This window comes from Brienomyrus brachyistius, chromosome 9 (genome assembly GCF_023856365.1).
Source record: "Brienomyrus brachyistius isolate T26 chromosome 9, BBRACH_0.4, whole genome shotgun sequence".
Classification (NCBI taxonomy): domain Eukaryota; kingdom Metazoa; phylum Chordata; class Actinopteri; order Osteoglossiformes; family Mormyridae; genus Brienomyrus; species Brienomyrus brachyistius.
This window is the reverse complement of record NC_064541.1, coordinates 2740653-2768538: the sequence shown is the minus strand read 5'-3', so window position 1 is coordinate 2768538 and position 27886 is coordinate 2740653. Positions and strand designations below refer to the sequence as shown.

The following is a 27886-nucleotide window of genomic DNA, read 5'->3' as shown; positions in this document are numbered from 1 at the left end:
TTCCCCAGTCAGGTCACTGACATCATTCTGTGCTTTGGAGTGTACAATACAGAAGAGCTGAAGGCCACTATTGAAGCATCCTGGTTTTCCATAACACCTCAGCAGTGCCACAGGCTGATGGCATCAATGCCACGCCGCATTGAGGCAGTAATTCATGCAAGAGGGGCCCGAACCAATTACTGTACATATGCGTGATTGCACTTTTCAGAGGTCTGACATGTCTCTCAATCTTTTCATGTGAAATTCTAATTTTCTGAGCTGATGAATTTGGGGTTTTCATACTCTGTAAACCATAATCATCAAAATCATAACAAATAAAGGTGTGAAATATCTTGCTTTGCATGTAATGAGTCCATATCCTATATTAGTTTTGCCTTTTACTGAAATACCTTCGCACGATGTTCTAATTTTGTTACTCTCACCTGTATATACCTGACCAGGGGTGTGCCACTGTGTGTGGGTTTTTGCTGCAACTCCCTAATTAGAATACTAATTAGAGGTTTGCTTAGAGGAAGTCCCCACCCCTGAGTTTGAACAGCTGGCCTAAAGGTTATCCCAAAAACCTGCATATATAGTGGCCCTTTGCAGTTAAGATTGCCCAACCCTGAACAAGACTTCATTTTGGGTATATGAGCCCAGTTTGATGGGCCCTATCTCAGAATTTTCCCATAATGCATGAACAAGTCCTGTTTTAACAAACCATGAATCTCAAATTTTGCTAAAAAATGGTAGAGGTTGACCAAAATTTGGTTGTAAATAGCCTAGGACCTTGAGCTTCATAAGGTATGATTTGTTTATGCACTATAAAACATTTTATTGTACATCCTGTACTTCATACATTTGACTCTACATGTTGAAGCATTCTATGTGGAATCACAATCTTATTTTCCTGTGCATGCTTGATCAGGTTACCTATGTGTGCACCTCACAAATTGAGCGCAGAGGATTTGACCATGTATCGGCATTGTGTGTGCAGCTTGACTGCATTAACTTCCAGGTCTTACAAAGGATGTTTCCCATTTGGTCATGTATTCTACTAGAAGAGCACATCTATTTGCCATTTCATTACATCCAAACTAATAGTAATCAGCGTAGCCGCTGTGTCCACATTTTACCATTTGACAACGTTATTTGGGAAAATGGTACATTTTTTTTCTTCCAATATTGAGAAGCAGTACAGAAACCATACTTAGAAACATATAGTTAGATATTAGTGCAATATGAATAGGTTTACTGTGTGTAACTGCTGGTTTATATATGACACTGCTTAGAGTACAATCTCAGTACAATTTCTTGGAAAACTGATTTTTTATTATTATTTTTTTTACACAATCGGGTGTTTCTAGCTGTTGAAATGATCATGGGCTAAGTCAAGTTTACCTGGGGCTTGACTTTTTTGTTTTTGAAGGAAGATTGTTATTGGGGCTAAAATACTTGGGGCTAGGATTAGGCTAGACCCTGGTGATAGGACCTAACGACGCCCATGCAATAATATACTGAAAACACTATAATAATGACTCCGAACAGTATAAAAATGCAAACACCACAATATAGCACAACAAAGGCTCCATTTAGCAGGCACCTGTGGCCAAACAATTCAATGGAGAGGCAGCTAATAGAAGTCTGAAGCTTAAACTTTGAGCTATATTTAGCCCGTTGATTCCTTTCAAAGAAGCGGTCACGTTTTGCAGACAAAGAACAAAGGAGCAGGAGTCCGGGCAAATGAAATGGGTTTTATTACGAAAAAAATTATAAACGGGCTAGAAACAACTGGATTGCGGGGGATCACAAACTGGGAAGAACACATAGGCAAAGAGAAAAGGCGATGATGATTCCAGTCAAAGACACAATGATGTAGACATTGGTGGTATTCAGACAATAAAATGATGAATTTGAGAGACCGATCACAATATTCAGTCAAATTTACAATTTGACTAGGTCTATAGAGATTTTAATGTTAAGTAGTAGTAGGTTTTATATTGTAACAGGCCTACTTAGTGTTTGTAGTCTGATAACTTTAAGAAAGGGGCTTTTAAGAAAAGTTATAATTTAAGATAGTTTTATGTAGGATATATAGTTTCGATATTTTAGTAATATGGTAGACAGTTTTAGATAGCTTGGATAATTAAAGATGATAGGACTACAGTGAGGCCTGCTCGGCTTGAACTTTAAATGGTCATAATCTGACGACAATACATTACACCATGGCGTGGATAAATTCCGTACTGCTGTTTACGTATTGTTGTTTTTGCAGCTATATTAACGTCATATATGTGACACTAACTAGGGTTAGGTCTCTCGGGTATGAGTTAATACATTTACTGTGAGACAATTTCATTGCAACAGCAATAAAGGGTTGAATAAAAAAACAAAACAAAACAAAAATTTTGCTAAATAAGTTACAAGTAACATTACAGTTAACGTTAGTTATGCTTTAGAAGCTTTTGTATCGTAACGTATACGTGGCGAAAAAAATAACGCAACTGTTAACTAGGTAAGTTAATTGGTCACTGGTTACAAAAGGTTTCTCTAAAAAAAATTTTTCCTGTATTGTATACCGCTTTGGTCCGTGTGCCCGAAACTGCATCCGTCACGATTTAAGGCAGCTCAGTTCTCAACTTCTTCAGGACCCAAAATCCGCAATGGCAGAATACAAATAGAATGCGCTAAATCGCACATGCGGCAAGAATAGATATTTTGAATAAAATGCTTTAGAACGTGCCATCCGTATTTGAATTATTTATCCTTCGTTAAATCGGTAGGTCATCATGGAAGTGAACATTTTTAAAGCCATGCATTGGCTAATAGAAATGCGGGCACTTCGATCTGTCTACCTACGGACGAGATGAAGGAAGACAGCGGGAACGCGTGTGTATAGGAACGGGGACGCGCGCGCGTGTGAGGGGACTCCTACCTTTAGCAAACATGCTTATGAGTAGTTCGTGATGGTCGACACAGCTTGACGAGTTCAAACATCACGGTATTTTACCATATTTAGGGATGCTAGTTATACAAATTTATTTTTTCCCTTCAAAGTGTGTGTGTGTGTGTGTCTGTGTCTGTCTGTTCGGGGAGGGGGGGGGTCGCATCAGGGTCGCTATATACCTGGGGGGACGTACATATCCCTCATGCTAACGTTTGCTTGATTAATTGAAGTTGGTTTGCTAAATTTGTAATTTAACTTTCATTAAAAGCCGGCTTAACGGTGGATAGCCTCGCGAGCTGACCACATTAGGCACGGTTCCCTTATACCGTACCCAAGTGCCATTGTCCCCCCCATACCCACACCTCCGCCAGTCTGCGTTCACTTTGCTACAGCATGGTCGCTTTGTCCATTTGCAATTTCGCAGTGTACGCGAAAAGGAGATAGATAATTATATAGAGCAGTGTATCTCAACCTTTTTTGCTACGGCACATTTTGTTCCATTGACAAAATCCCACTGCACACCAGCAACCAAAAATGTTACAAAATGACACTGTAGTAATGAGTAATTAGAAAATAGTCTCTCAATTTATTTATACTCACTCAGTGTGAAAGCCTGTTTGGATGAACAGAAAGTTCAGGGGGCATCAGGAGCATTTCGAATGTGGGGAGGACACACTGGCATAAAACTAATATTTTATGTTAAATGAGGGGGGTGGGGGTCCAAACGAATAATTATGAAATGTGAGGGGGACACATACCCCTCAGATTTAATGGCGGCGACGCCCATGACAAAGCTGATATCCTGGCAGGAATTGTCTCTCTCTGTTTTTAGTTTTTATATGAGTCACTCTTGAAAAGCTCAGCTCACACCGATAATGTCGTGGGAAATGGGAGTAATTAGAATACTATCACTATTACTGCACAGACACTCGACAATGGCATATTATTTAAAAATAATACATTTTCAAAAAAGTTTTTAGACCGATTAAGTGAAATTGGATAATTTCCCTCGGTACACCTTATATTTTCTCACGGCACACTAGTGTGCCGCGGCACAGTGGTTGAAAATCACTGATATAGAGGATATCCTAAAACACACGACTCACCGTGCCATGTGCTCCGAAAATCGAAAAAAGTCTTTGTATCTCCTCTGAGCAGTTAACACTTAAAATTGCACTGTACACTGATGCCATTCATAAATTTATAGTACCTGTTAACTTGTATCTAACAAGCCATGATAGCATAACACTTTGTGGCAACAAAGGAGGACACGCAAAATATAAGTGTAACAAATAACTTTTTAATTATCCTTCGCTTTTTCTCTCTAATAAACCATTTCTTCTGTCTGTTATGATTTATGATCACCTATTTATAGTTTAACTAGTTAAAATCATCACTTTTTGTCTCATACTGTGTATCAAAACTTTACCTAGAAAACACATTTGTCATCCTTAAAACAAGAAAGGAAAAAAAAGTCAAGTCTCAGGTAAATTTGACTTTGAGTTTTTTTCATAAGCTAGCAACACCCCTGCCACCAGCTGATTTGACACACCGTATTGGTATGCAATACGTCCTATTTGGGTATAGTTTATTTCAGGGGAATCTCTGCTTTGTGTCTTAGGCATTTGTCAAATGTTCCCTCCGTCACCCGAAGAAGCGGTTTTTAATTGATGACTACAGCCACTACTCCCCGTGAAGGTATAAAAATCGCAGGTGCTAATCTTCCTGTATACCTCTTGTTAACAGTTAATCAAGAAGGAACTCACCGTCAATCTCATCATCGCCTGCGCACTCTTCTCTAAAGGTACAGTACTGAATCAAGACTATATGAGCTGAGGATTCGTAGGACTTCACTATATTCTACTTAAAATTTAATTTAAAAACTAAAATTGTTTCTGTTTCTGAACTCCAAAATTCTGAATAATAGTAAATTCCCACTTTCTCGTTGTCACTGATCGTTTTGGTACCATTTTACAATAAGGCTCCCTTTTGCCTCTTGTAAATGGTAGTAACTCCTTAATAAAGAAAAACTGTTTCAACATTGCAAGGTTCTACAATACAGTATGTAAAGTTTACTGGCAAGAGAGAGCACTCCCATGCACATGTAACTTCTTCAGATCTCAAGACAGTACAATATAGTGAATAAAAAAGTCACACATTACCGTATAACACAAAAACAATAAGAACAGCAAAATAAAATTATGTACTGTGGGAAAAAATCAAAAAAGCCGTATCACTGCATTTTAATGAGTATATTTTGTAATCATTTTTAAAGCATGCTTAATTGTTTCGCATTTAGTGGCTAAGATCGACGATCATTGGCGTCCTTGGTACATCAACATGCCAAGTATTTGCTAACTGAAGCCTAATGCAAAACACCTCATCAATTAAATCAAAAACACGCGTTATTATAACTGGGTCGGGAGTAAGCGGAGATGGAGACAGAGATGAGTGGCATTAGGCCACTTAAAAAAATTGGTTCTCGTCCCCGCCCGACCCACCGAAATGCCTCCGACCCGAATTTTTTTTATTTATTTTTTATTTCGTAAAAATCGCATGGAAAATGCCCAAGAATGACGAAATTTGAATTTCCCGCGCATTCCACATCGACGATTGATCCACATTGTGTAATCCTAGTCTTGGAATGGTTTCGTGAACCTAAATTTGTCTCTACCTGAGATGGGCTGGTGCAAAGATTTAAATCTGGGGAAGTGATGTGGTACATGTTCTTAAGTACTTGTTTGTAGAGTTATATTTCCTTGTTCAACCATTCAGGCTCCTGTGTTTTGTAAATTCCTCGTGTTTTAACATGTTTTAATACACTTTCTTTGTAGATATATATTTTAAAATCTTGGTTGTTCATTTAGAATGGGAATGACAAACAGAATATTGGTTTCAAAGAGTATCATTTTTATATTCACGAATGAAACATCAGCATAAAGTATCCAAATCCATAGTTGGGAAGGCATTTATGAGATACACATGGATCAAGGAATTTACATTCTTGTATTTTTTTACATTTAATATATTTGAAACGCAACAAACGAAGAACTGAGGAGGCGTACTAAGTAGGTCTGCTCTCTTCGGTATGTATTTTCAAATATGTATTTTCTTACATATTTGAAAGTCCAAACAGTCAATCAAAATTTGTAAAAAAAAAAAAAAAAAAAAATCCCGCCCGCCGGACCCACCCTATCCAAAAAAAAGGACCAGAACCAATATTTTTTTTAAGTGGCCTTATCGATAACAGCATTACATCACAGAACTGGTATATTGCTCTGTTGTACCGCATCGATACGGAGTTCTATTTGTGCCAAATATATATCGCTACGCGCGCTGTCCATGTCGACAGAACATGTAACAAAACATTTGTCTGTGTCTATTCAACTTTGAACTTAACTTCAGCCGTGACAATATAGTAGTCTCGGGTGGTCTATGGTGTCCAGGTGTTTGTTATAGGGCAGTCCTCTCCGCCGTTTTAAGCCAATCTCTGGGGGGTTCAGAGATACCGGGAATAGGGATACCTGGGGAGTCGGGGGGGAAAGGGATGTGGCGGACTCCCCACGACCGTATATATACTGGGGAACACCTGGGGTGTGGTGCAGGTAGGAGACAGGTCGGAAGCAGTTAACTGACAGGGTTAATATTATTCGTTCTGCTTCGTGTTTGGCGTGGGGTCCGGCCATACAAGATCATTATAGTTCTCTCTTTATGACACGCCTGTCGCGTTTTCATTACAATACCATTTTAACAATGAGATTCTATATGTTGAATGCATATGTTGACTGCGTCATTATGCATGTCATCCTGATGTTTTGTGTGACTCTGTTGTTATGAAAGTCGTCTTGATGTGTCATTTGTCTGTGCTGTTTTTTTTTGTAGTCCTGCTGTATCATTCTCCCTGTTAGTTTTGTTCTGCATATCGTCTTGTTGTAACATTGTCAAATACGGCAACCATTCTCCAATACGCTTTAGATTTTTCATAAGTATTAAGCGTTCTGTACCATGGTAAAGTTAGGCTTTTATCTGATATTCAGTTTTCTGGATTTAATATTTTTTAACAGAGACATGGTATGCAGTTCCCAGAATTTTGATGTCCAGTACACAAACATCGATGCCCACCGATTACTTTTTGCGGTTCGAGTAAGAAAAGTATAATTAAAAAGGACAATAATTAATTACTTTTACAGACATAGATAAACCAAAAATCCAAGAGTTTGTATTTTCCCCTAGAATCCGCTGATCAATGCACACTTCACTAGATGTGCTTATCTTGTTTAGTTTAAAAGTTATACTAACCCATTCATGTATTGTCCCATTGAACGTTACGTAAGTCAAGCCAAATTGTCTTTTATTGGGGGTTACTCGTAATAACTTACGAGAACAAGATTCTTTCTAGTAAAAATGCAATTTTAATAGTAAGAATATGAATTTGAGATATCTACAGTGCAATTCTTACTAGTAAGAATAATATTTTTAATGGTAAGAATTATATTTTAACGAATAAGGATGCATGCTGAAGAACTGTATTTTTGCCTTGTATTTTTGCCTCACATTTCCTAAATTCAATTCTTACTATTGTATTCTATTGAAGATATCTGTAGATATCTGTAATTACATTTTGACTAGTAATAATTCCAGGTCCACAAATCCATAGTTGAGTTTTTACTAGTAAAAAAATTAATTATGGATCTCTACAAAGTAATTGTATGACACTTTTCCAAAATGTAAATTAAGATCTCTACAGTTTACCACTCAATTATGGATATGTGGATTTGGAACTTATACCAGTCAAAATGTATTTGCAGATATCTACAATAGGAATTTTACTAAGGGGGGTCCCCATCTCCCTATTGTTGCGCAATACCGATCTAAATTTTCTCAACATGCAGTAGGCCTATAACCTTGCAATATTTCATGGATGCAGGCCAAGACAATCAGTCTATAGCCTACATGACAAAACACACACACAAAAATGCTAACGCTAACTATGACAACCTTAACCCCCACCCTGCCCTCACTTTAACCACAGGTAACCAAGCAAAATGCAAGAGTTTTTTAATTTTTAACTTTTTCATAGCATTCACCAATTTTTATAAAATAGAGTTTTCCCTTATGGAGACCAGGAAACCGGTCCCCAAAAGGAAAAAAAAACAGATATTATGCACAACAATCAGTTCTATCATCTCAATTCAGCCACTGCAAAGATTAAAAAAATAGCCTCTAAGTTAGAATAGACCAAATATGCCTTGGCTGCACTTCTTGTGGTTGCCATCCTGGTTTCCAGGAAGAAGAGAGGCAATGTCCTACTTTAATCCAGCTTGGATGGCAAGACTTGAATCCACGAGTGACATTTCTCTTTTCTGTAATTTAAGAGACTGACTCTGGACTTCACGAAGGATGTCTTTCATGACAGCCATATCATCCACAAATCCTGAGTTAGTTAGGTGCTTCAGAAGTCCCTTGTATTTTTGCCTCTCATGATCATTGCGTGATGTGCCCTCACTGGCTGTTTTGAAATGGAGTGCTAGTGCAGGGAAATCTTTCCATACTGCTTTTACTGTTTTAAAGCTGCTGGCCACCCATCTGATGGTGAAAATGTAACCTATTTTCAGTATTTCCATGTCGAGGTCGGCTGCTGCTTTTCTAAGAAATCTGGCGTTCCTGGTTGACTGATTGTAAAGTGAGTAAAACTTTGTAATAAAAACTCAAACTGATTAATGCCAGCCACTTCTGCACATCTTTGACAACCAGTTGTAATCTATGTGCCAGATACTGAACGGACTGCATGTTCAGAAACTTTTCTTTGAGTCTAACAGCAAGCCCACTGCTTTTTCCTGTGAGCACCGCAGCTCCATAGGTGGCAATGCTTATCAGGTGCGTCTTCAAAAAGTCATCATCCATTCCAGCTTTGTGTAGACTCGCCACCATGGAGTTATAAATGGATTCAGCATTGACCCCATCTGTAAGTTTCACTAGATCCAGGAAAACATTGTCTACAAACCCCTTTCCACTGACATCACATTACGTAGATTATTAGATAGGGACCGCCATGAATGGTGCTGTCATGAATTGTGATTGACACCCGTGAATCCATTTCTTTCACATTGCAGTCGAATTTGCGGCGCATTTCCTTGGCAATGTGACTGATTATTTTTGTGCATGTATGGCCAGATTTGTGGATATTACCAACTTCGGCTCCATTAAGTTCCTGCATTGTCATGAGTGGATTGAGCTTTTTGTACAATAGCCTTTCCTTTGCCATGGTGTAAGCTATTCTGAACGAGACTGTTCTTTTCTTGAGTAAATCGGACTGTATATCAATGAGTGTTGGGGAGGGTGTCTTTCTCTTTCATCTGGGCTATTTCCACTAACCTTTTGTGCGTATGACAATCCCTGTGTTTGTAGATCTTTTTTTGTAGCTTCTTTGCTTCAAAGCTAGCAACACTACCGTTGATCTATTCTTCTGCGAGATATAAGCCGTTCCCTTTTCTGAGAGTAGTAACATTTCTGCTTTTCTGCACACTAAACACCCCAATTTCCCTGCATTAATGTCAAGCCAAGAGTTGCGGTCTTTCCATTCGTCCACCTGCTTTGTTGTCCAACCAATTGGCAAGTCACTTGTGCTAGCAGCAGTACTAGCTAACATTACCTCAGCACCTGCTGCGTCTTCAGAGCACTTGGCCTCAACTTCATGTTGTTTTTCTTGATTCGGTGGGAGATGGTCTTCTGTTCTTTTAGCAAGTGGGCCCACTCTGCTAGCTACATCAGCTTTCTTCATCTCTAAGTACCACCTTTTTGGATGTGAGGAACCCAAAGTGTGCAAGTGATACACTCTGTAGTTTTCGCTTGCTAGCCATTTTTAGTATGATTTCGTTCTCAATCTCAACAATATGTCTTTCTTCTGTTTGGCGTGCACATGGCTAATTTGCATACAGGCACAGCACTGGCTGGCTCTACTTGCCAAAAAATATTTGTGAATAATTTTTTTAAATTCTGAATATTGGACATGGGGAGCTTAAAAACATTTTAGTGACCATTAGTGACAATAAAATATTTAATTTTAATTTCTTTGACATAATTTGAGACCCCTTTATTTAAAACTTTCTAATTTTCCTTTTAGGATTTCAGGGGGTCTCATTAGTTAATCGGGGGTGTCGGATCCCCCCGGACCCCCCTGGACCCCCCTGAATTTCACACACTGGTTATGGCGATATGTGGATTCAGGCGAAAATTCAAAGATGAGTTAAAATTTGCCAGTAAAGAAATCTGGAAAACCAAGGGGTGTGCAACAGTTGCCATGAATCAATAAATTGCTAAACCAATATCTCATTACAGCTGAAATTGCCTATTTTCTTAGCTATTAACAAGACTTTGCACAAATTGGCTCAAACTGATCAGTGTGCATCATTGTCTGTGTACTGGACACCAAAATTCTGTCATCAAGCAGACTATAGTTAGAATTGACACCAGATGAAAACTAACTCAGCAACACAGTTGTTTGACTTTAATAACATTTATATCTGCTGAAAATATTTAATCTGCCAATAATGATATTATTATTATGATAATTATTATTGTTGTTGCTGCTGTTATTAATATTATTATTATTATTATTTAAATAGTTTTCAGATTCATTGATAATTACTGTTAGTCATTGCTTTTTTTGTTTTGCTATATTATTCTTTGCTTTGAAAAACCGTATTATCTTCATTTTCTTACGTTTGTTCTATGTACATTTCAAAAGTACTAGTCCATTTTTAGTATTTCATATTTAATTGTAGTATGATGTAATGTATATATTGTAATTACATTATTTTTAAAAATAACGTATATATAACGTAAATAACGTTTTATATTTCCATGATATATGTGTTGGTGGTGCTGAGTGCTGCGTGCAATCCAATTTGTCCCTTGGGGACAATAAATAAAATCAAATCCAATCCAATTTAATTGAATCTTTTTTATGCCATTCTCATGATTTTTCCAATTTTACAGTTTATCTGTGTTACAACCAACGGGGCAAAGGACTTGGAGGCAGCCGTGGTGCAGAAAGAAAAATGAGTTCTACAGAACGCAATGAACAAGGGCTCGAAATGAACGGGATTGCAAGGGATCAAAATGGGAGGACTGGAACAAGGTAAGAGTCGGGCAAGAAGGTATAACGTCAGTGATTGGACTGGGGAACATAGGACTGGGAAGCATGTTTAAATGAGACAAATGAGGGAGCTAATGAGAGGCAGCTGGGAGTGATTAACATGAGGGCAGGAATGAGAGGTAAGACAAATGGGAAACAGGCGTGTCTTGTTACGGTCACGCTAGGGAGGAGACAGGAGGGTAAGGTGGACGTGGTGGGCAGGATGTGACAGTCTGGTCATCTAGCCATATACAAAGTCCTTTAACAGTTTATAATCTCTGACATTGTTCTGAATTCTTTAACAGGGAGATTCAAGATAAACCTGCACTACAGAAAGTTGTCACGGTGGTCCGGATTGTGATCACCCACATTTTTTCCATGCTGGTTCTGGCAGTGATGTTGTGGGCTTATGTCAAGGGCTTCAAGCTGTCCAGTTCTTTGTTCAACATTGTCTCCTTTGGCTTCTATGGTCTCGTCCTGGGCTTCCATATCCTCATCCAGAGTCTTTTTGCCTTTGTGGAGCACCGACGTATGAATGCACGGCATGAACCTTGTACCTACAGGAAAACTATTGGCCTCACTATCTCCGCCTACCAGGAAGACCCTGCCTATCTGAGAGAGTGTCTTAATTCTATACGTGGTCTTGCATATCCACCTGAGCTCCTGAAGATCATCATGGTCGTGGATGGCAACACAGAAGATGACCGCTACATGATGGAAATGTTCAGGGAGGTGTTTGCTGATAAGAATCCTGCCTGCTATGTGTGGGACAACAATTATCACACATGGGACCCCGACAAGCAGACCAACAGTTTGCCAGCAGAGGATGCTGGCATGGAAATTGGAGGGGAAGATCCTCAGAGAAACGTGGTGGAAGATTTGATCAATAGCAAAACGTGTGTCTGCATAATGCAAAAGTGGGGCGGTAAGAGGGAAGTGATGTACACGGCCTTCAAAGCATTGGGGACATCAGTGGATTACGTCCAGGTAAGTGGAGGAGCATTAATCACTCAGTCACAGCTTCTTTCTTAATGAGTACTATATTAACATCCTAGTATAACTGCTAATCCTCATTAACATAAGAACATAAGAGCTATACAAACGAGAGGAGGCCATTCGGCCCATCAAGCTCGCTTAACTTAACTAATAGCTCAGAGTTGTTAAACTCTTATCTAACTCTGATTTAAAGGAACCCAAGGATTCAGCTTGCACTACGTTATCAGGAAGAGTATTCCATACTCTGACTACACGCTGTGTAAAGAAGTGCTTCCTTAAATCCAGTTTGAAATGTTCTCCCGCTAATTTCCACCTATGGCCACGAGTTCGTGTATTTGAACTAATGCTGAAGTAACTATTTGGTTGAACAGCATCCAACCCTGTTAGAATCTTATATACCTGGATCATGTCCCCCCTCAGTCTCCTTTGCTTGAGACTGAACAGATTTAGCTCAAGTAACCTTTCCTCGTATGACATTCCTCTAAGACCAGGAATCATTTTTGTGGCCCTATGCTGCACCTTTTCTAAGGCCATGTTGTTGACTAAAACCTTCTGTTTTATTCACCACAGGTGTGTGATTCAGACACCAAATTAGACCCTTTAGCTACAGTGGAACTTTGCAAGGTGTTGGAGAGCAATGAAAAATATGGAGCAGTTGGGGGTGATGTGATGATCCTCAATTTGAAAGACTCCTACATTAGTTTCATGAGCAGTCTCAGATACTGGATGGCCTTTAATGTTGAGAGATCCTGCCAGTCTTTCTTCAACTGTGTGTCCTGCATCAGCGGTCCGCTAGGTGAGTGATTCACCCTAATGGTTCACAGCTGAAGGGAATGTCAATGCTTTTGTACAATATCATTCTAAATGTGCTTTATTCCGTTTTTTTATCTTTTCCCTTTCATTACCTGAGGTTAGGTCTCTATCGAAACGATCTCCTTCAGGAGTTTCTGGAGTCCTGGTACAACCAGAAGTTCCTGGGCACACACTGCACCTTTGGGGATGATCGACACCTCACAAATCGTATGCTGAGCCTGGGCTACGCCACAAAGTGAGTTCTTTTCAACGTGCACGGACCCACTATTAATTACCTTAAGAAAAGTCTGAGGACTCATGAGGAGAATTAAGATTGAGAAAGACATCTGGCACTCAAAAGAGACATATTGTATCTGCTTCTGCCTCACGTTATCTTTTTAATTGGCCTCACTCTTTTAGGTACACGGCTCGATCCAAGTGTTACACAGAGACTCCAGCTCAATTTTTGCGATGGCTGAACCAGCAGACCAGATGGACTAAGTCTTACTTCCGTGAGTGGCTGTTTAATGCAATGTGGTGGCATAAACACAACCTATGGATGACCTATGAATCTATTGTGGCTGGAGTCTTTCCTTTCTTTGTCACTGGGACTGTTATTAAGCTGTTCTGGACTGGGACCCTTTGGAACATCATCTGGGTCCTCTGCTGCATTCAGATGATAGGCCTAGTCAAAGCTGTCTACGCCTGTTTCCTCCGGAGGAGTGCAGTTATGATCTTCATGTCATTGTATTCTGTGCTGTACATGACCAGCCTTCTCCCTACTAAGTATTTTGCCATCTTCACTATGACCAAAAGCACCTGGGGCACCTCTGGCAGACGTAAGATAGTGGGCAATTATGTCCCACTTATTCCTCTTTCATTGTGGGCGGCCATTTTGTTGAGCGGGCTCGGGTACAGCATATACCACGAGACCACCCGGAACTGGAAATCAAAGGAGAAGCAAATGGAGATCAAGTTCTTGATTTATGGATCTGTTGCCTATATCTGTTACTGGATCTTCATGATATTTTTGTATTTTGCCTGGATCCGGAAATTATTTCGAAGACGGTCACAAAGTTACAATGTAAGTGTTTAGGAAAGTGTTTACCAAATATGTAATATTAATTTATAATGTATTTTATACTATTTATTTTCAATTTGTAATTTATTAATTTTACCATGCACATTGTAATGTATGATAGCTGACAGTTTATGTACGGTAGCATTAAGGGTTGAAAAGTGCTTCTGTATTGATGGGAAGTCTGGCTCTTTTTAGTGAGCAAGATCATTTGACTCAGCTCAAAACTAAGAGCTGACTCTTTCGGCTCCCAAAGGCGGCTCATTTAGTACCAATTTTGGATTTTATAATTGAAATTTAGCAATGTTGTGACCTATGACTGATATCTGTGCATGTATATCATTTAATTTAAGTAATAATTTCAAGTAATAAATTAAATTATTCAATTATATGAAACCTTATAATTTCAAGAATACCATTATCTAACATTGTTTAGTATAAATGTATTAACATAAAAATATCAGACACTATTACACTTGTGTATTTAATGTTTTATTTATATTAAACATTGTAAATTAGTGTTTTGCTTTAAACACTAAACAGTGCATCTGGTCCTCGTGGAAAAATCTGGGTTGTTGTGTCTGTCATATAACGCAACTGTATAATAACAATTCTGACTTAGTCCATGTAGATGCAGAGTGCCGTCCTTTTTATTGCAGTCTATTCATTGCATTTTAGCAGTCAAACTTCTATTTTATTTAAATGTCACATAATGCTGCTATGTCTACCTCTGCTTATAAATACTGTTACTCTTCACATGCATTACACTTCCACCATACTATAAATGATAAAAAGATTTAACATAACCACACAACCAGTAAGTGAAGCGAACATCATTTCCCACAAAGCATTACAAAACAACTCTACAGAATGGAAAAGCCCCCCCCCTTTTTATGATCCCTTTATTTACAAATTAAGTCTCCATGGAGAATTTCCGAGCCTCCCAGCATGTGAATGGAGGAAAAGGAGTGGAAGGATCTCGGACAGAACAGGAGCGTGGAGCAGCATATTTGAAAAAAAAACTCTGCTCAGTTAAAAAAAAAAAGCTGCTCAGTTATCCAGACTGCAGTTTAAGCTGAAGTTGAAATACAATGCAGAATGACTTCTATTTCTACAGTAAGCGATTTCATTGGAGAGGAGTGAAAATTGAGCAGAATGAGAGTAAACGAGAGTGAGTGGGGGAGCGTCCCGCTCTGCGAGCGATGAGTAGAAATTCTCATCACTCCACTCCGCTCACATTGCTGCCTCTTAGTGTATCTACGTTGTGAACCCTGTGGGCTGACAGTATCACTGTCACTGGGCATAGTCACCTCTGAGGAATCAGTCCTCGTGGTTGTAGTCTCAGGTCCAGTTTGAAGAAAACCAGGAACTTCAGAAGGCACCACTTCAGGCCCCTTTTACTCCAGGGAAGGCAATGGCATGGCCTGTACCTAAGCATCCTGAATTTGGTTCCCATTATGCTGCCGTGTATTTTCACCAGGTCAATGGTCTTGTTCGGGTTGTGATTTTCCATGGTTGCCATTGGTGAAATTGATAATCCTGGGCATGGGCTTAAAAATTCCTTGTAGGCTTTTTATGCATGTACCAGAATTGTTTACTTTCAACATCTTACCTGGTGTCTGGTCTAGTGAGATCCGTACAAGACCACAAATCTATCTTGCTGTATCTACTATTTTTATGGTACAGATTAGACCATGCTTTGACTGATGTTTATACAGTATTTATTATCTTCCTTCTTGACTCTAACACCGTGAAAAACTGGAATAAAATAAATATTATGATTCATAAACATAAGCATATATTATCCATACACAAATCTTCCCAGGGCTATAATTATAGTAACATTAACGTTGTATTAACGTTGAAATTAAAAATAAAGCAGTCCTCCGCCTGGGGGGGGGGGGGGGGGGGGGATGGTGAAGGGAGAATTTAAAAAAAATTCCCGTGACAGCTACACGTGTGTTGCAGGGCTATACCTTCATGATCGACTGTCGTGATAGCCTTTTTGAAGGTCTGAATGAATCTCTCTCCTATACCATTACTGGCAGGATGTTAAGAAGCAGAGGTAGTATGTTTGATACCATTGTTCTTAATTTTGAAGTTCATCATTACAAAAAAGAAAACAATTCCTAACCCATATGCAAAACAAATACAGTGGAAACTGCTTACAGTGATCAAAAACCTTGGGACTGAATCATTTTCGCACAAACACTGTTTCAAATAATTTGTTTATAGTCCTAAAGTAATGCGAAAAATGAACCACTGAGCTGCAGCAGCGTGATTACAATAAGCTGTATTTTATGTACTGTATTATACTGTATTATAGCGTATTTGAATTGCTACAGTAATTTAATTTGTACCGTACTGTAATTTGAGAAGTGTTTCAAACAGCTGAACTGTATTCTGATAGATTTCAAAGAATCAATAAAATTCAGTATATTGTGATGCTGTCCATTGTATTACCTCACATTTATTTATTAGATGTACTAATGTGAATTAAATGGCAATGGTGTTGATTCAGAGTTTTGACCCTGATGGTGTTCCTTCAAAATACGCATTACACATAAAATACACATTACCTACATGTTGTTAACATGTATTCTACTTGTTACAATTCTTGTGTTTTTAACAAGTTTGAGGTTCTATATTAATTTGTGCAGGTTTTGAGACTAATTAAATGCCATAAAACTGTTACACCCCCCCTGGAGCCAGGCCTGGGGGTGGGGCTCGATGGCGAGAGCCTGGTGGCCAGGCCTACACCGATAGGGCCTGGTCGGGCACAGCCTGAAGGAGGCACGTGGGTTCCCCCTCAAATAGGCTCACCACCTATAAAAGAGGCCATAGGAGTCAGGTGCAATGTGAGTTGGGCAGCAGCCAAAGGCGGGGACCTTAGCTTCTGCAGCCTAGGATCAGATCGCCATCTCTAGGGACATGGAATGTCACCTCTCTGATGGGGAAGGAGCCTGAACTTGTGCGCGAGGTTGTGAAGTTCCGGCTAGATATAGTTGGGCTCACCTCGACGCACAGCTTGGGTCACCTTGAGGGGGGGTTGGACCCTTTTCCACTCTGGAGTTGTCCACAGGGAGAAGCGCCGAGCGGGGGTGGGCATACTTGTTGCCCCCTGGCTGGGCGCCTGTACATTGGTGTTTACCGCAGTGGACGAGAGGGTAGCCTCCCTTCGCCTTCGGGTGGGGGGACGGGTCCTGTCTGTTGTTTGTGCTTATGCGCCAAACGGCAGTTCAGCATACCCACCCTTTTTGGAGTCCTTGGAAGGGGTGTTGGAGAGCGCTCCTCCTGGGGACTCTCTTGTTCTGCTGGGGGACTTCAATGCTCATGTGGGCAATGACAGCAAGACCTGGAGGGGCGTGATCGGGAGGAACCCGAGCGGTGCTTTATTATTGGACTTCTGTGCTCGTCACGGATTGTCCATAATGAACACCATGTTCAAGCATAAGGGTATCCATATATGCACTTGGCACCAGGACACCCTAGGCCGCAGTTCGATGATCGACTTTGTAGTCGTGTCGTCGAACTTGCGGCCGCATGTCTTGGACACTCGGGTGAAGAGAGGGGCGGAGTTGTCAACTGATCACTACCTGGTGGTGGGTTGGCTCCGCTGGTGGGGGAGGAAGCCGGCCAGGCCTGGCAGGCCCAAGCGTATAGTGAGGGTCTGCTGGGAACGTCTGGCGGAACTCCCTGTCAGGAGTTTCAACTCCTACCTCCGGCAGAACTTCTCCCATATCCCGGGGGAGGCGGGGGACATTGAGTCCGAATGGGCCATGTTCCGCGCGCGCCTCCATTGTGGAGGCGGCTGACCGGAGCTGCGGCCGTAAGGTGGTCGGTGCCTGTCGTGGCAGCAATCCTCGAACCCGCTGGTGGACACCAGTGGTGAGGGATGCCGTCAAGCTGAAGAAGGAGTCCTACCGGGCCTTTTTAGCCTGTGGTACTCCAGACGCAGCTGACGGCTACCGGCAGGCTAAGCGGGATGCGGCTTTGGCAGTTGCTGAGGCAAAAACTCAGGTGTGGGAGGAGTTTGGTGAGGCCATGGAAAACGACTTCCGGATGGCTTCGAGGAGATTCTGGTCCACCATCCGGCGGCTCAGGGTGGGAAAGCGGTGCAACATCAACACTGTTTATGGAGGGGATGGTACGCTGCTGACCTCAACTCGAGACGTTTTGGGTCGGTGGAAGGAATACTTCGAAGACCTCCTCAATCCCACCGACATGCCTTCCGATATGGAAGCAGAGTGTGGGGACTTGGGGGTGGACTCGCCTATCTCTGCGGCGGAGGTTGCTGAGGTGGGTAAAAAGCTCCTCGGTGGCCGAGCCCCAGGAGTGGATGAGATTCACCCGGAGTTCCTCAAGGCTCTGGATGTTGCAGGGCTGTCTTAGTTGACACGCATCTGTGGCATCGCGTGGACATCGGGGGCAGTGCCTCTGGACTGGCAGACCGGGGTGGTGGTCCCCCTCTTTAAGAAGGGGGACCAGAGGGTGTGCTCCAACTATAGGGGGATCACGCTCCTCAGCCTCCCTGATAAGGTCTATTCGGGGGTCCTGGAGAGGAGGGTCAGCAGGATTGTCGAACCTCGGATCCAGGAGGAGAAGTGTGGTTTTTGCCCTGGCCGTGGAACAGTGGACCAACTCTATACTCTCCGCAGGGTTTTGGAGGGTTCATGGGAGTTTGCCCGACCAGTCTACATGTGTTTTGTGGACTTGGAGAAGGCATTTGACCGTGTCCCTGGGGGAGTCCTGTGGGGGGTGCTCCGGGAGTATAGGGTGCCGGGCTTCCTTTTAAGGGCAGTTCGGTCCCTGTATGACCGGTGCCAGAGCCTGGTCTGCATGGGCGGCAATAAGTCGGACTCGTTTCCGTTGAGGGTAGGACTCCATCAGGGCTGCCCTTTGTCACTGATTCTGTTCATAGTTTTTATGGACAGAATTTCTAGGCACAGCCAGGGCATTGAGGGTGTCCGGTTTGGTGACCTCAGGATTAGGTCTCTGCTTTTTGCAGATGATGTGGTTCTGTTGTCTTCATCGGACCGTGACCTTCGGCTCTCACTGAGACAGTTCGCAGCCGAGTGTGAAGCGGCTGGGATGAGAATCAGCATCTCCAAATCCGAGACCATGGTCCTCAGCCGGAAAAGAGTAGAATGCTCTCTCCGGGTTGGGGATGGGGTCCTCTCCCAAGTGGAGGAGTTTAAGTATCTTGGGGTCTTGTTCACGAGTGAGGGAACAATGGAACGGGAGATCGACAGGCGGATCGGTGTGGCGTCAGCAGTGATGCAGGCGCTGCATCGGTCTGTCATGGTGAAGAAAGAGCTGAGCCAAAAGGCGAAGCTCTCGATTTACCAGTCGATCTACGTTCCTACCCTCACCTATGGTCACGAGCTATGGGTAGTGACCGAAAGAACAAGTTCTTATTCTTGTTCTTAAGAATAATGTTCCTCAATGTAATATTGCAAAGAATTTTGGAATTTCGATATTCTCAGTTTCAACATTTGATTTCTCGCCTATGTTCTATCTTTATTTAAATATGGGTTTATATGCTTTGCAAATCATTGTACTCTGCTTTTCTTTTCATTTTACACAGCGTCCCAACATTTTTGGAAATGAGGTTGTATGCTATGTTAGCGAAAAGCGCATGGTTAATACTATCACCAAGTGAAATATTTCTGTGAAACTCCACAAAGCAGAATAATCATACATTTACAGAGTTCTTTAGTTTTCACATATCCTAGCTATCATTCTCTTCTTTAAGACAAACACACATACAGACGTGAGAATAAAGCTTGGGGTATTAATCCTGTGCTCCTGGAGCAGTTTTTGGGGTTCAAGGGCCGATCCATCAATCGGTGTCATCTCTTTTCTGCACAAAAAGAGCATGGTCAGGACTCTGAACAGTGTGACAGTGTGATATGCACATGTACAGCACCAGTGTCAGCCCTCTCAACCCACTGGATCAACCCAATGATGATGTCATGTGCACACACAGAAGCTCCGAAACACTGTCGAACTGAACACAACACAGGAGGTGACCTGTCAGCCAGACAGAATGGTTACTCCAACAATTGATGACAGAAGCCCAGTACCTGTATGGGGGAGGGGCTTCAAATCCTCTGGTTGGCAGAGTAAGCTCGTTATTGGGCCCTTGAGAAAGGCCCTTAACCCTAATTGCCCCAAGTACTGGCTGACCTTATTTGTTAAATTGGACATCATACTTTGGATACAAATAGCTGCCAAGTAAAAAAAAAAAAAAGGAAAAAATAAAAAACTATTACCTCCGATAAATCTTTTTCAGTGTAGAAACAGGGGAGAGGCAATAGACAATTTGAACAGAAAAACAAACAATTTTGGACCAGTTATTTCAAAATTTTTAACTCAGATGAGTTTTGATCAATGCCCATTAAAAGATTTATTTTTATTTATTTTTTTTTAAAGTACGTGGAAATCTTGTGAAAGTAAGTTCAGCAAATCATCAGGATGCAAGTTTGCGTGGTTTAATTGTTTGTTCTGCAATGATGTGGGCGTTATTCCTGAAAGTAGTTTTTTAAGAATCGGTTACTGCATTTAACTAAGAGAGTGACAGTTTTATGCAATCAGATTTAATTATTCATTTTCCATTTAGAGCAGAGCTCTCCAACCTTATTTACAATGTGAGCTACTTCTAAAAAGAATACAATCTGGGGAGCTATGCATTTTAAACAAGATCATATCAATTTGAGGGTGGGGGGAACACTAAGTAATTGAAGTTGAATGCTCATGCATTGAAGTTATTTTATTAGTCATGTTTGAGTTTTCATTTTCACATTATTCCACACAAAGCAAAGTATTTCTCCTAACCATAGATGTGAGGAGTTAGGCCTCCTCTGTCTTGCACCTGTCTTGCATTCATGTTCCTGAAAGCAACCTAGAATAGCAGCATCTGGGCCTCTTTCTTTGCCAGTGAGATTTCTCATCTTACTTATGATATGGGGGGACCTTCAGTCTGTGAGGTCGCTTGAGTTTCCCAGGATGCATCCAGGTTTCCCGAAGACCCTACACAGGATAAAATGTTATGAGTGCTTGGATATTTTATGAAGGTATTTCATGTTGACTTATCAATGAAACATTCCTATGATTTGTAATCTGGGAAAATAAAGTGATGCAGAAAAGATTACTTCTTTGAAATCACACAGAAGTACCATCTTTCTGGCTCGGTGTCGACACCCCTTGGGCTGACTTATTTTGGACAGACGACCCCAACTGGTTCTTTGTGGGGTTTGCGTCCTGCCTTGGGGTCTTTACTCCCTTGCTCATTTGATGCTTCTGTGCCAGCAGTTTGCGCTGCTCACGGGTTTTTTTGTAACCGTAGTAAGTGTCTAAGCCAGTGGAGATGACAGTCATGACGTCTTTGACCGTTCCCATCATATCCATTTCCCGTTTCTGCTTGGCCTCGTTCATCCCCACTTGCAGCCTCTGAATCTCCTCTTCCATGGCTGCTTCCTTTGCTTTGAAGCCCGTAGCCATGAGCACATTCTGCTCCTGAAGCTTACTCTGCAGAGCGAGCTCCATTTCTTGCTGAGCTTCAGCTGCCTCACGTTTCATTTTTTCCTTTTAACATCATAGAATGACATGTTTTAGTGACATTTCCGCTGTGCTCAATTATTCATCAGTGTTCCCTCAATCTCACAAATCAGAAGATCTTTTTAATTATTTGACGATATCGGTTTAAAATATAAATTATCTATAGAACCATTCAGGAGCTCTAAACATTATAATGTATAGATGACTATATTGAGTTATCATCTAGTGTGATACAAAATTCTTTTTACCGTTTCAGATATAAAATATCTCCTTTTCTCTACAAGACTAATTAATTAGATGAGTAAATGTACCTTCAGATGATGTACGGTCTCCTGATGACGTAAACTTTGCTCCTCAAGCATCTGTTCTGCTATCTGACGTTCTTGAGTTTCCCTTCTCTTCTCCTGCTCCAACTTGAGAGATGTTAGCTCCTCCTCTGTTACAATACAGAAAAGAACTAAGAATGACTGCCTCTAGAATGGAAGAAATCCATCCTGATCAGATATGAAGTTGGGGATACTGGCCACTATTTGTGAGTGTGACAGAATGGGAGTACGATAGCTACCAGTACTCTTTATAAACACTGGGAAAGAATGACATTGTGTTTCTTAAAGCAAATACTGAACAAAGACGAACAGTCAATTTTGTAAACAATTTTCTGAAAAAAATCATAAATACACAAATAACACATTACAAGTGAGATTTGAAGAAAGTTATTTTATTGATCCAACTTGCTGTTAGCCACAATGTTACTGTTACTTCTCAATGAAGCAAATTATGAAGGTACAAAGTTATTTTACTTTTTAAAAGATTTCTTCATTAATTTGAACTGTAAGATAGTGCTGCCTGCCTGGAGGGCTCTATCAGCAATTGGCAAGAGATAATTTGTAAACCAGTTGCCAGAGTTGCTTTCTTTGTCTTTCTCTGCTTTCAGGTTGTCGATTTCTTGTTTCATTACTTCTGCCTTCTCCTTAAAGCCTTTCTCCATAAGATCCCTCTGCTCTTTAAGTTTGCAGTCTATGGCCATTTCAGTCTCCTTCTTTTGGCAGGCTAATTCATCCTCCATTTTCTCTCTAAGCATCTGAAGTGCCTTCTCATGGCTTTTCCGTTCATCCTCGAGGGTCTTCTCCATCTCTAAACGCTTCTCCTCTTCGACTTTTTTCTGCTGAGCCAGAAGTGCAGCTCTCTCTCTTTCCTCTGTTCATTCAGTCATAATAAAGAGGGGAGGAGAGGGGAATTGAATGGACAAGCAAGTATTTCACCTTCATTTTCATGCAGCCTGTGAGCCTGTAATTTCCTCCTTTTCCCCTATCAGTCTCCTGTTTAAAGCTTTTACAATGATCGACAGAGGATGCAAAATAGTTTTTAGGTAATTGTTAAAAAAAAGTTTTTTACAGAAATATACATTTAATATACATTTTGTACTCTAAGCCAATATTACAGAAATTCGGAATCAATGTTAAAAAGTTAGCATTAATAGCGATGGAAAAAATCTGATGTTTGTTTGAAGGAGCAGTAGATGGCGGTGCAGCTCTCAAGCTTGTGCTGAGGTGGCCATGTCCTCCCATGGACCACAACATATTTGAATACAGCCACTGAGCAACTTCCATTTCAGGAGTCTGATACAAACTGTCCTAGCAGTGCACGTCACACCTGCACGTAATGTTTCCCATTCCTTTTGAAGGTCACTTGATGTCATCCTATGATAAGAGACACTATCGGATAATTTAAAGGTCATCTCTAGCATTAGAAAGTTGCCTCTGCTCTCTGTTCCCTGTGTATCCTGCTTTACCTTATTCTTGTGTACAGTCGTCTTAGAAATTTTGATTAAAAAACGACCTCTTTTGGAAGTACAGACGCTTCTCTACTTACGAACTGTCAACTTACAAACTTTCAGACATACAAACAAAGAGGACTGCAAGTCCAAATTGTGTTCATTGTGCTCCCGTTTCCTGTCTGCAACATCAAATTTTTTTTCTGCGTGCCAATTTCGGGTAGTATGACTTCTGGCTGCTACTCCCACCACGCAGCAGCATTTCAAGTTACCAACGGCCGTTGGGAACGTATCTCATTTGTAAGTAAAGGAGCATCTGTACTTGGATTAGCACTTCCAGGATTATACTCATTATTTAATTTTTTTTTTTTTAAATAATAAAAAAAACTTGCCTACAGCTTGTTTTCGAGTGATCGTATTCCTAGCCAGGTTTTATTGAATCAGCATCGGAATGTATTCACTAATGAGACTTATGTAAGTCGCTCCGGCTAAGGGCATCTGCCAAATGCAGTAAATGTTTTGAACCTAGAATCAACCTTAGTGTAGCCTTCTGCCGGCAGAACCTTGCTTACACCAGCATTAAAAAAATGCCCTTTTTTAAAAAAAATATAGAGTGGTCTCCTATTTTTTGCTGTGGCTCTATACTATATACAGTATATATTACCATGTACATGTATAGCGTGTATGTATATGACCCATATATACATATTTAGGGCTGCCACGAATAGTCAATGATGCTGACGCTGAGAATGTGTCAATATTTTAAATCGATGCATTATTTTTTTAACATAATGTTAAGGCCTGGCTCACAACTTCCATTCTATTTCATCCCAAAGGTATACGATGGGGTTGAGGTCAAGGTTCTGTGTGGAGCAGTCAAGTTCTACCACACACCAAACATACCCAACCATGTCTTTATGGACCTTCCTTTGTGCACTGTGGCACAGTCATGCTGGAACAGAAAAGGGGTTTCCCCAAAACTGATCCCACAAAGTTGAAATTATAGAATTGTCCAAAATGTCTTGGGATGCCAAAGCATTAAGAGTTCCCTTCAAGAATTCCATACCATTTAGTAGTTGTACAAAACTGCATGTACTGCAATAGAGAGAATTCTGATTCTTTTACCATCACTACCACCACCACCACTATTAAGATTGACGCATGTAAAACCCAGCATATAATTAACCGATTACAAAATTCAAAAGTTAAAGACATATTTGCAATGGATATACAACTTATAAAGAAACACACTAGTAAATCCTATAACCCATCTAACAAACTTATCATTTGCAAAAGGGGAATTTCCTGACAACCTCAAAAAAGGACTCATTACTCCAATCCTGAAATCTGGTGACTCTGACCAAGTTAATAAATACTGATTAATCACTATCTTACCGGCCATATCCAAAGTTATTGAAAAATCAGTAGCGGAGCAACTATTTCGCTTCCTGGATAAAAATCAGCTCCTTTGTCCAGAACAGTTTGGGTTTTGCTCAGGATATTCAACAGAATTGGTCACCTCTTACCTCACTGAAAATATTAAAAGATCTTTAGATGATGGTAATGTAGTTGGAGCAGTTTTTTTAGATCTGAAAACACAGTGAATCATGAGATGCTCTTACATAAACTCAACAAATTAAATTTCTCTCAGACAGTCATTAACTGGTTCAGATCATACCTAGCAAATCCGTAACCATTTGTTTTCCAATCAGACGTAATATCTGTAATAATTTCATTGTTATCATTGACCATAGAGAAATCTAAAAAGTGAATGAGTTTAAATATCTGGGTTTTGTTTTGGATTCTCATCTTAAATTTGAGTCTCACACCAGGAAAGTGGCCAGATCCATTAAGACCAACCTCAACTGCTTCTGTATCATAAGACCATATTTACCTGTAAAAGCTGCCCAGTTGTACCTGCATGTCATGATTCTGTCTCACCTCTCATACTGTGTAACTGTTTGGAGCCAAGCATCTCAATCTGCTTTAAAACCTATGATGTGTCTATACAAACAAGCCCTAAAAGTCTTGGACCAATAAACCGATGAAGTGGCACCGTTGTAAAATACAGGAGAAGTAGAATCTCCTAAGTTTCGACAATTTTATAAATTTCTTTTTTATAAAACTGAAATTTAAATGCCTCAGTGGCCTTGTGCCAGAGTTGGTGAGCAGAATGATTGTAAAAGCCAGCAGCACAGGAGCACCAACAAGAGGAGCAGCTAATGGAGACTGTAAACCAGCAAAATACAAAACATCATTTGGTCAAACCTCATTCTCATTTAGAGGACCTCAGGTTTGGATTAAGTTACCATCAGCAATAAAACTGTTACCAACTGTCAGGGTCTTTAGCTCTTAGGTGATAAAATGGCTGAAACAAAAACAAACCTGTGAACACTGATGTTTTATATTAGTTATATTAATTAATTTCCATTCATTTCTTGAGTGTGTGTGTGCAGGGTGGGGGTTAAGGTTGTCATAGTTAGCGTTAGCATTTTTCCCGTAGAAGTGAACGAGTGGGCCCCATAAGGATAGGTATACCCTACATGTGCGTGTGTGTGTGTGTGAATCAATAATTGCTGTTATTATCTGTTTTTTAAAAGTCCAACCAAGGACTAGGTTTGCAAATTAGCCTCTAGCTAGAAAACCTCTGCACAAAACAACGGTTTTGTGGGCAAGGAAGGTGTAACATTACTGTTTGAACCGCCCGCAGTAGCGACCCACTTGGTTCGAAGGCACCGGTCCTGAAGCTTGGTTATACAAGATTAGGGCAGCTGTAACTGAACTGTTGGTAGCAAGCTTTGATTTGGGAACCAAAAATTGTTGCATGTTGTTTATGGTTGTGTATAACTAATTGCCAACTCTGCATGCATCTGGCATGACATTTTCAGGTTTTCTCACAAGAAGACTTATGGCTCAACAGCAGTATAAATATGTTCACACCGCAAATGTAAATCTTTTCCTCTGGTTTCAAATGTTTACTGTTTACTGGCTTTGTTTCAAATTGCAATTTTGTTTGGGTCACCTTACCTCAAAAAGGGCATTTCTGCTTTAGAAATGGTCCAATGCAGGACTACAATTCCTGGCCATAGGGGGATGTCTCGCGAACAGAGGTTGGCAGAGCTGAATTTGTTTAGCCTTTAGCAAAGAAGACTAAAGGATGAAACGATCCAGGTATATAAGATTCTAACAGGTCTAGATGCTGTTCATCCACACTGTTACTTCAAAATAAATTTTAATCCAAAAACTCGTGGCCACAGTCAGAAATTAATGGGGGAACAGTTTTGTTTGGATCTGAGAATGAACTTCTTCTCACAGCATGTAATTAGAGTATGGAAGAGTCTGCCCGAAGAGGTTGTGCAAGCTAAAACCCTAGATTCTTCACGAGGTCCCGCCAACTTTAAATTATTAATTTAATTCCCTCCAAGTGAGCTTGATGGGGCAAATGGTGTCCTCTCCTTTGTAACTTTTTTCTGAACACATCTTCCGTAACTAATGATTATATACATTTAACTGAGGTACTCAGTGAAAACAAGTCGGACGTTTGTTCCACATAGCTGCAATAAAACCTTACCGTGGATTTTCTTCTCCTTCTCAGTGAGTTGCTTATCAGCCTGCATGACTGAAGTAGATTCTGCGTGCTTTTCCTTTAGAAAGTTCTCTAGGACTTCTTCCGTCTATAAAACCCATCAGAACATGAAAAGATCAAATAGGCGTAAGACACTGATACTTTACAGTTTTATGGGTTTTTTTTCACCATTTCACCAACACAGATACAGACCTTATTCCTTTGCGTATTCAGCCTGAAACTTACCAATTGCGGGAGGTCCTGAACATATTATCACTTATTTTTTGATACTCTGCAGTGCAATAAAATTGTAAGGTCAGATCTACAATACCAACTAGAGCCCTGCATTGGGACTGGGATCCTGTGGGTCCCGCGGAACCCAACGGAAATCTCGCGGGAGCGGGCGTTTTAAGGTTGCCACGGGCGGGAGCGGGCGGCTAAAAATCGACAGCGGGTCCCAAGATTTTTGGCAGGATGGAGAATGTAACTGATGTCATTTATTTTGTGTTATATATTCATGTTTGTTCTGAGCCATTATATTAAATTGTGATGTTCAGCTAGTTTAAATGTATTTCTTTGAAATAAGGCTCAGGGTTCTCTTCTGTTTTTAAGCTGCTCTTATTTGTTTATAATAATGTGTTATTTAAACATTTGCTGTATAGATTTGGCTATTTGTTTTAATAACTGTGCAGATACTTGCAGATATGATTTGGGCTCAGTTTACATTTATTTATGATTCAAAGTTCAGAGCTTTTTGTTGAATTTGTTTTATTTATTTAGTTCTTGTTCTATTGGAATAGAACATTTAATGCATATAAACTTATTTCTTCATACAGTATCTCCGTTAATGTATCTGCGGGTGTGGGCCGGAGTGACAGAGACGGGAGCAGGCGATAATGGTCAGAAATTCGGCGGAAGTCGGATTAAAAAACAGTCCCGCACAGGGCACTAGTACCAACCCATTTACCTTCAACAACAGCTACTTTTAACAATAACTTTACTTATCCCAGTAAGTCAAAGAAATAATTTTTCAATATTTTCATGTGTTCAGATTTTGA

The 27886-nt window shown here is 40.5% G+C and overlaps 3 protein-coding genes across 15 annotated transcripts in view; 2 read left to right on the top strand and 1 right to left on the bottom strand.

Moving 5' to 3' along the window:
- gbp2 (guanylate binding protein 2) overlaps positions 1 to 27886 on the top strand; it is a 90766-nt gene that overhangs the window by 41737 nt on the left and 21143 nt on the right. The gene's annotated exons all lie outside the window — the stretch shown is intronic.
- The window catches only part of LOC125749187 (guanylate-binding protein 1-like), a 115132-nt gene that overhangs the window by 81731 nt on the left and 5515 nt on the right, over positions 1 to 27886 (bottom strand). For 3 of the 13 annotated variants that reach the window (XM_049026176.1, XM_049026177.1, XM_049026189.1), the window contains 4 exons: positions 26835 to 26937; positions 21801 to 21925; positions 21108 to 21516; positions 20687 to 20961 (listed from right to left, as the gene is read on the bottom strand). The exons of 4 other annotated variants lie outside the window; for them this stretch is intronic. In XM_049026176.1, coding sequence (XP_048882133.1) covers positions 20888 to 20961; positions 21108 to 21516; positions 21801 to 21925; positions 26835 to 26937 — 711 coding nt within the window. In that variant the 3' untranslated portion in view covers positions 20687 to 20887. Of the gene's footprint in view, positions 1 to 20686; positions 20962 to 21083; positions 21517 to 21800; positions 21926 to 22191; positions 22687 to 23826; positions 23836 to 23903; positions 26399 to 26834; positions 26938 to 27886 lie in introns of those variants that run through there. 6 more of the 13 variants (XM_049026197.1, XM_049026178.1, XM_049026179.1 and 3 more) reach the window with 6 other exon arrangements.
- Positions 4677 to 13111, top strand: LOC125749190 (hyaluronan synthase 1-like). The gene is made up of 5 exons (XM_049026203.1): positions 4677 to 4730; positions 10925 to 11066; positions 11369 to 12050; positions 12630 to 12855; positions 12975 to 13111. The coding sequence occupies exons 2-5, from the start codon at positions 10987 to 10989 to the stop codon at positions 13109 to 13111; spliced, it is 1125 nt and encodes a 374-aa protein (XP_048882160.1). The 5' UTR covers positions 4677 to 4730; positions 10925 to 10986.

Excerpts from the sequence above, each read along its gene's own strand:
- LOC125749190 (XM_049026203.1), top strand. The coding sequence starts at position 10,987 with ATGAGTTCTACAGAACGCAATGAACAAGGGCTCGAAATGAACGGGATT. Across the intron at positions 12,051-12,629 it reads CATCAGTGGATTACGTCCAG|GTGTGTGATTCAGACACCAA; the intron begins GTAAGTGGAGGA and ends TATTCACCACAG. Across the intron at positions 12,856-12,974 it reads CTGCATCAGCGGTCCGCTAG|GTCTCTATCGAAACGATCTC; the intron begins GTGAGTGATTCA and ends ACCTGAGGTTAG.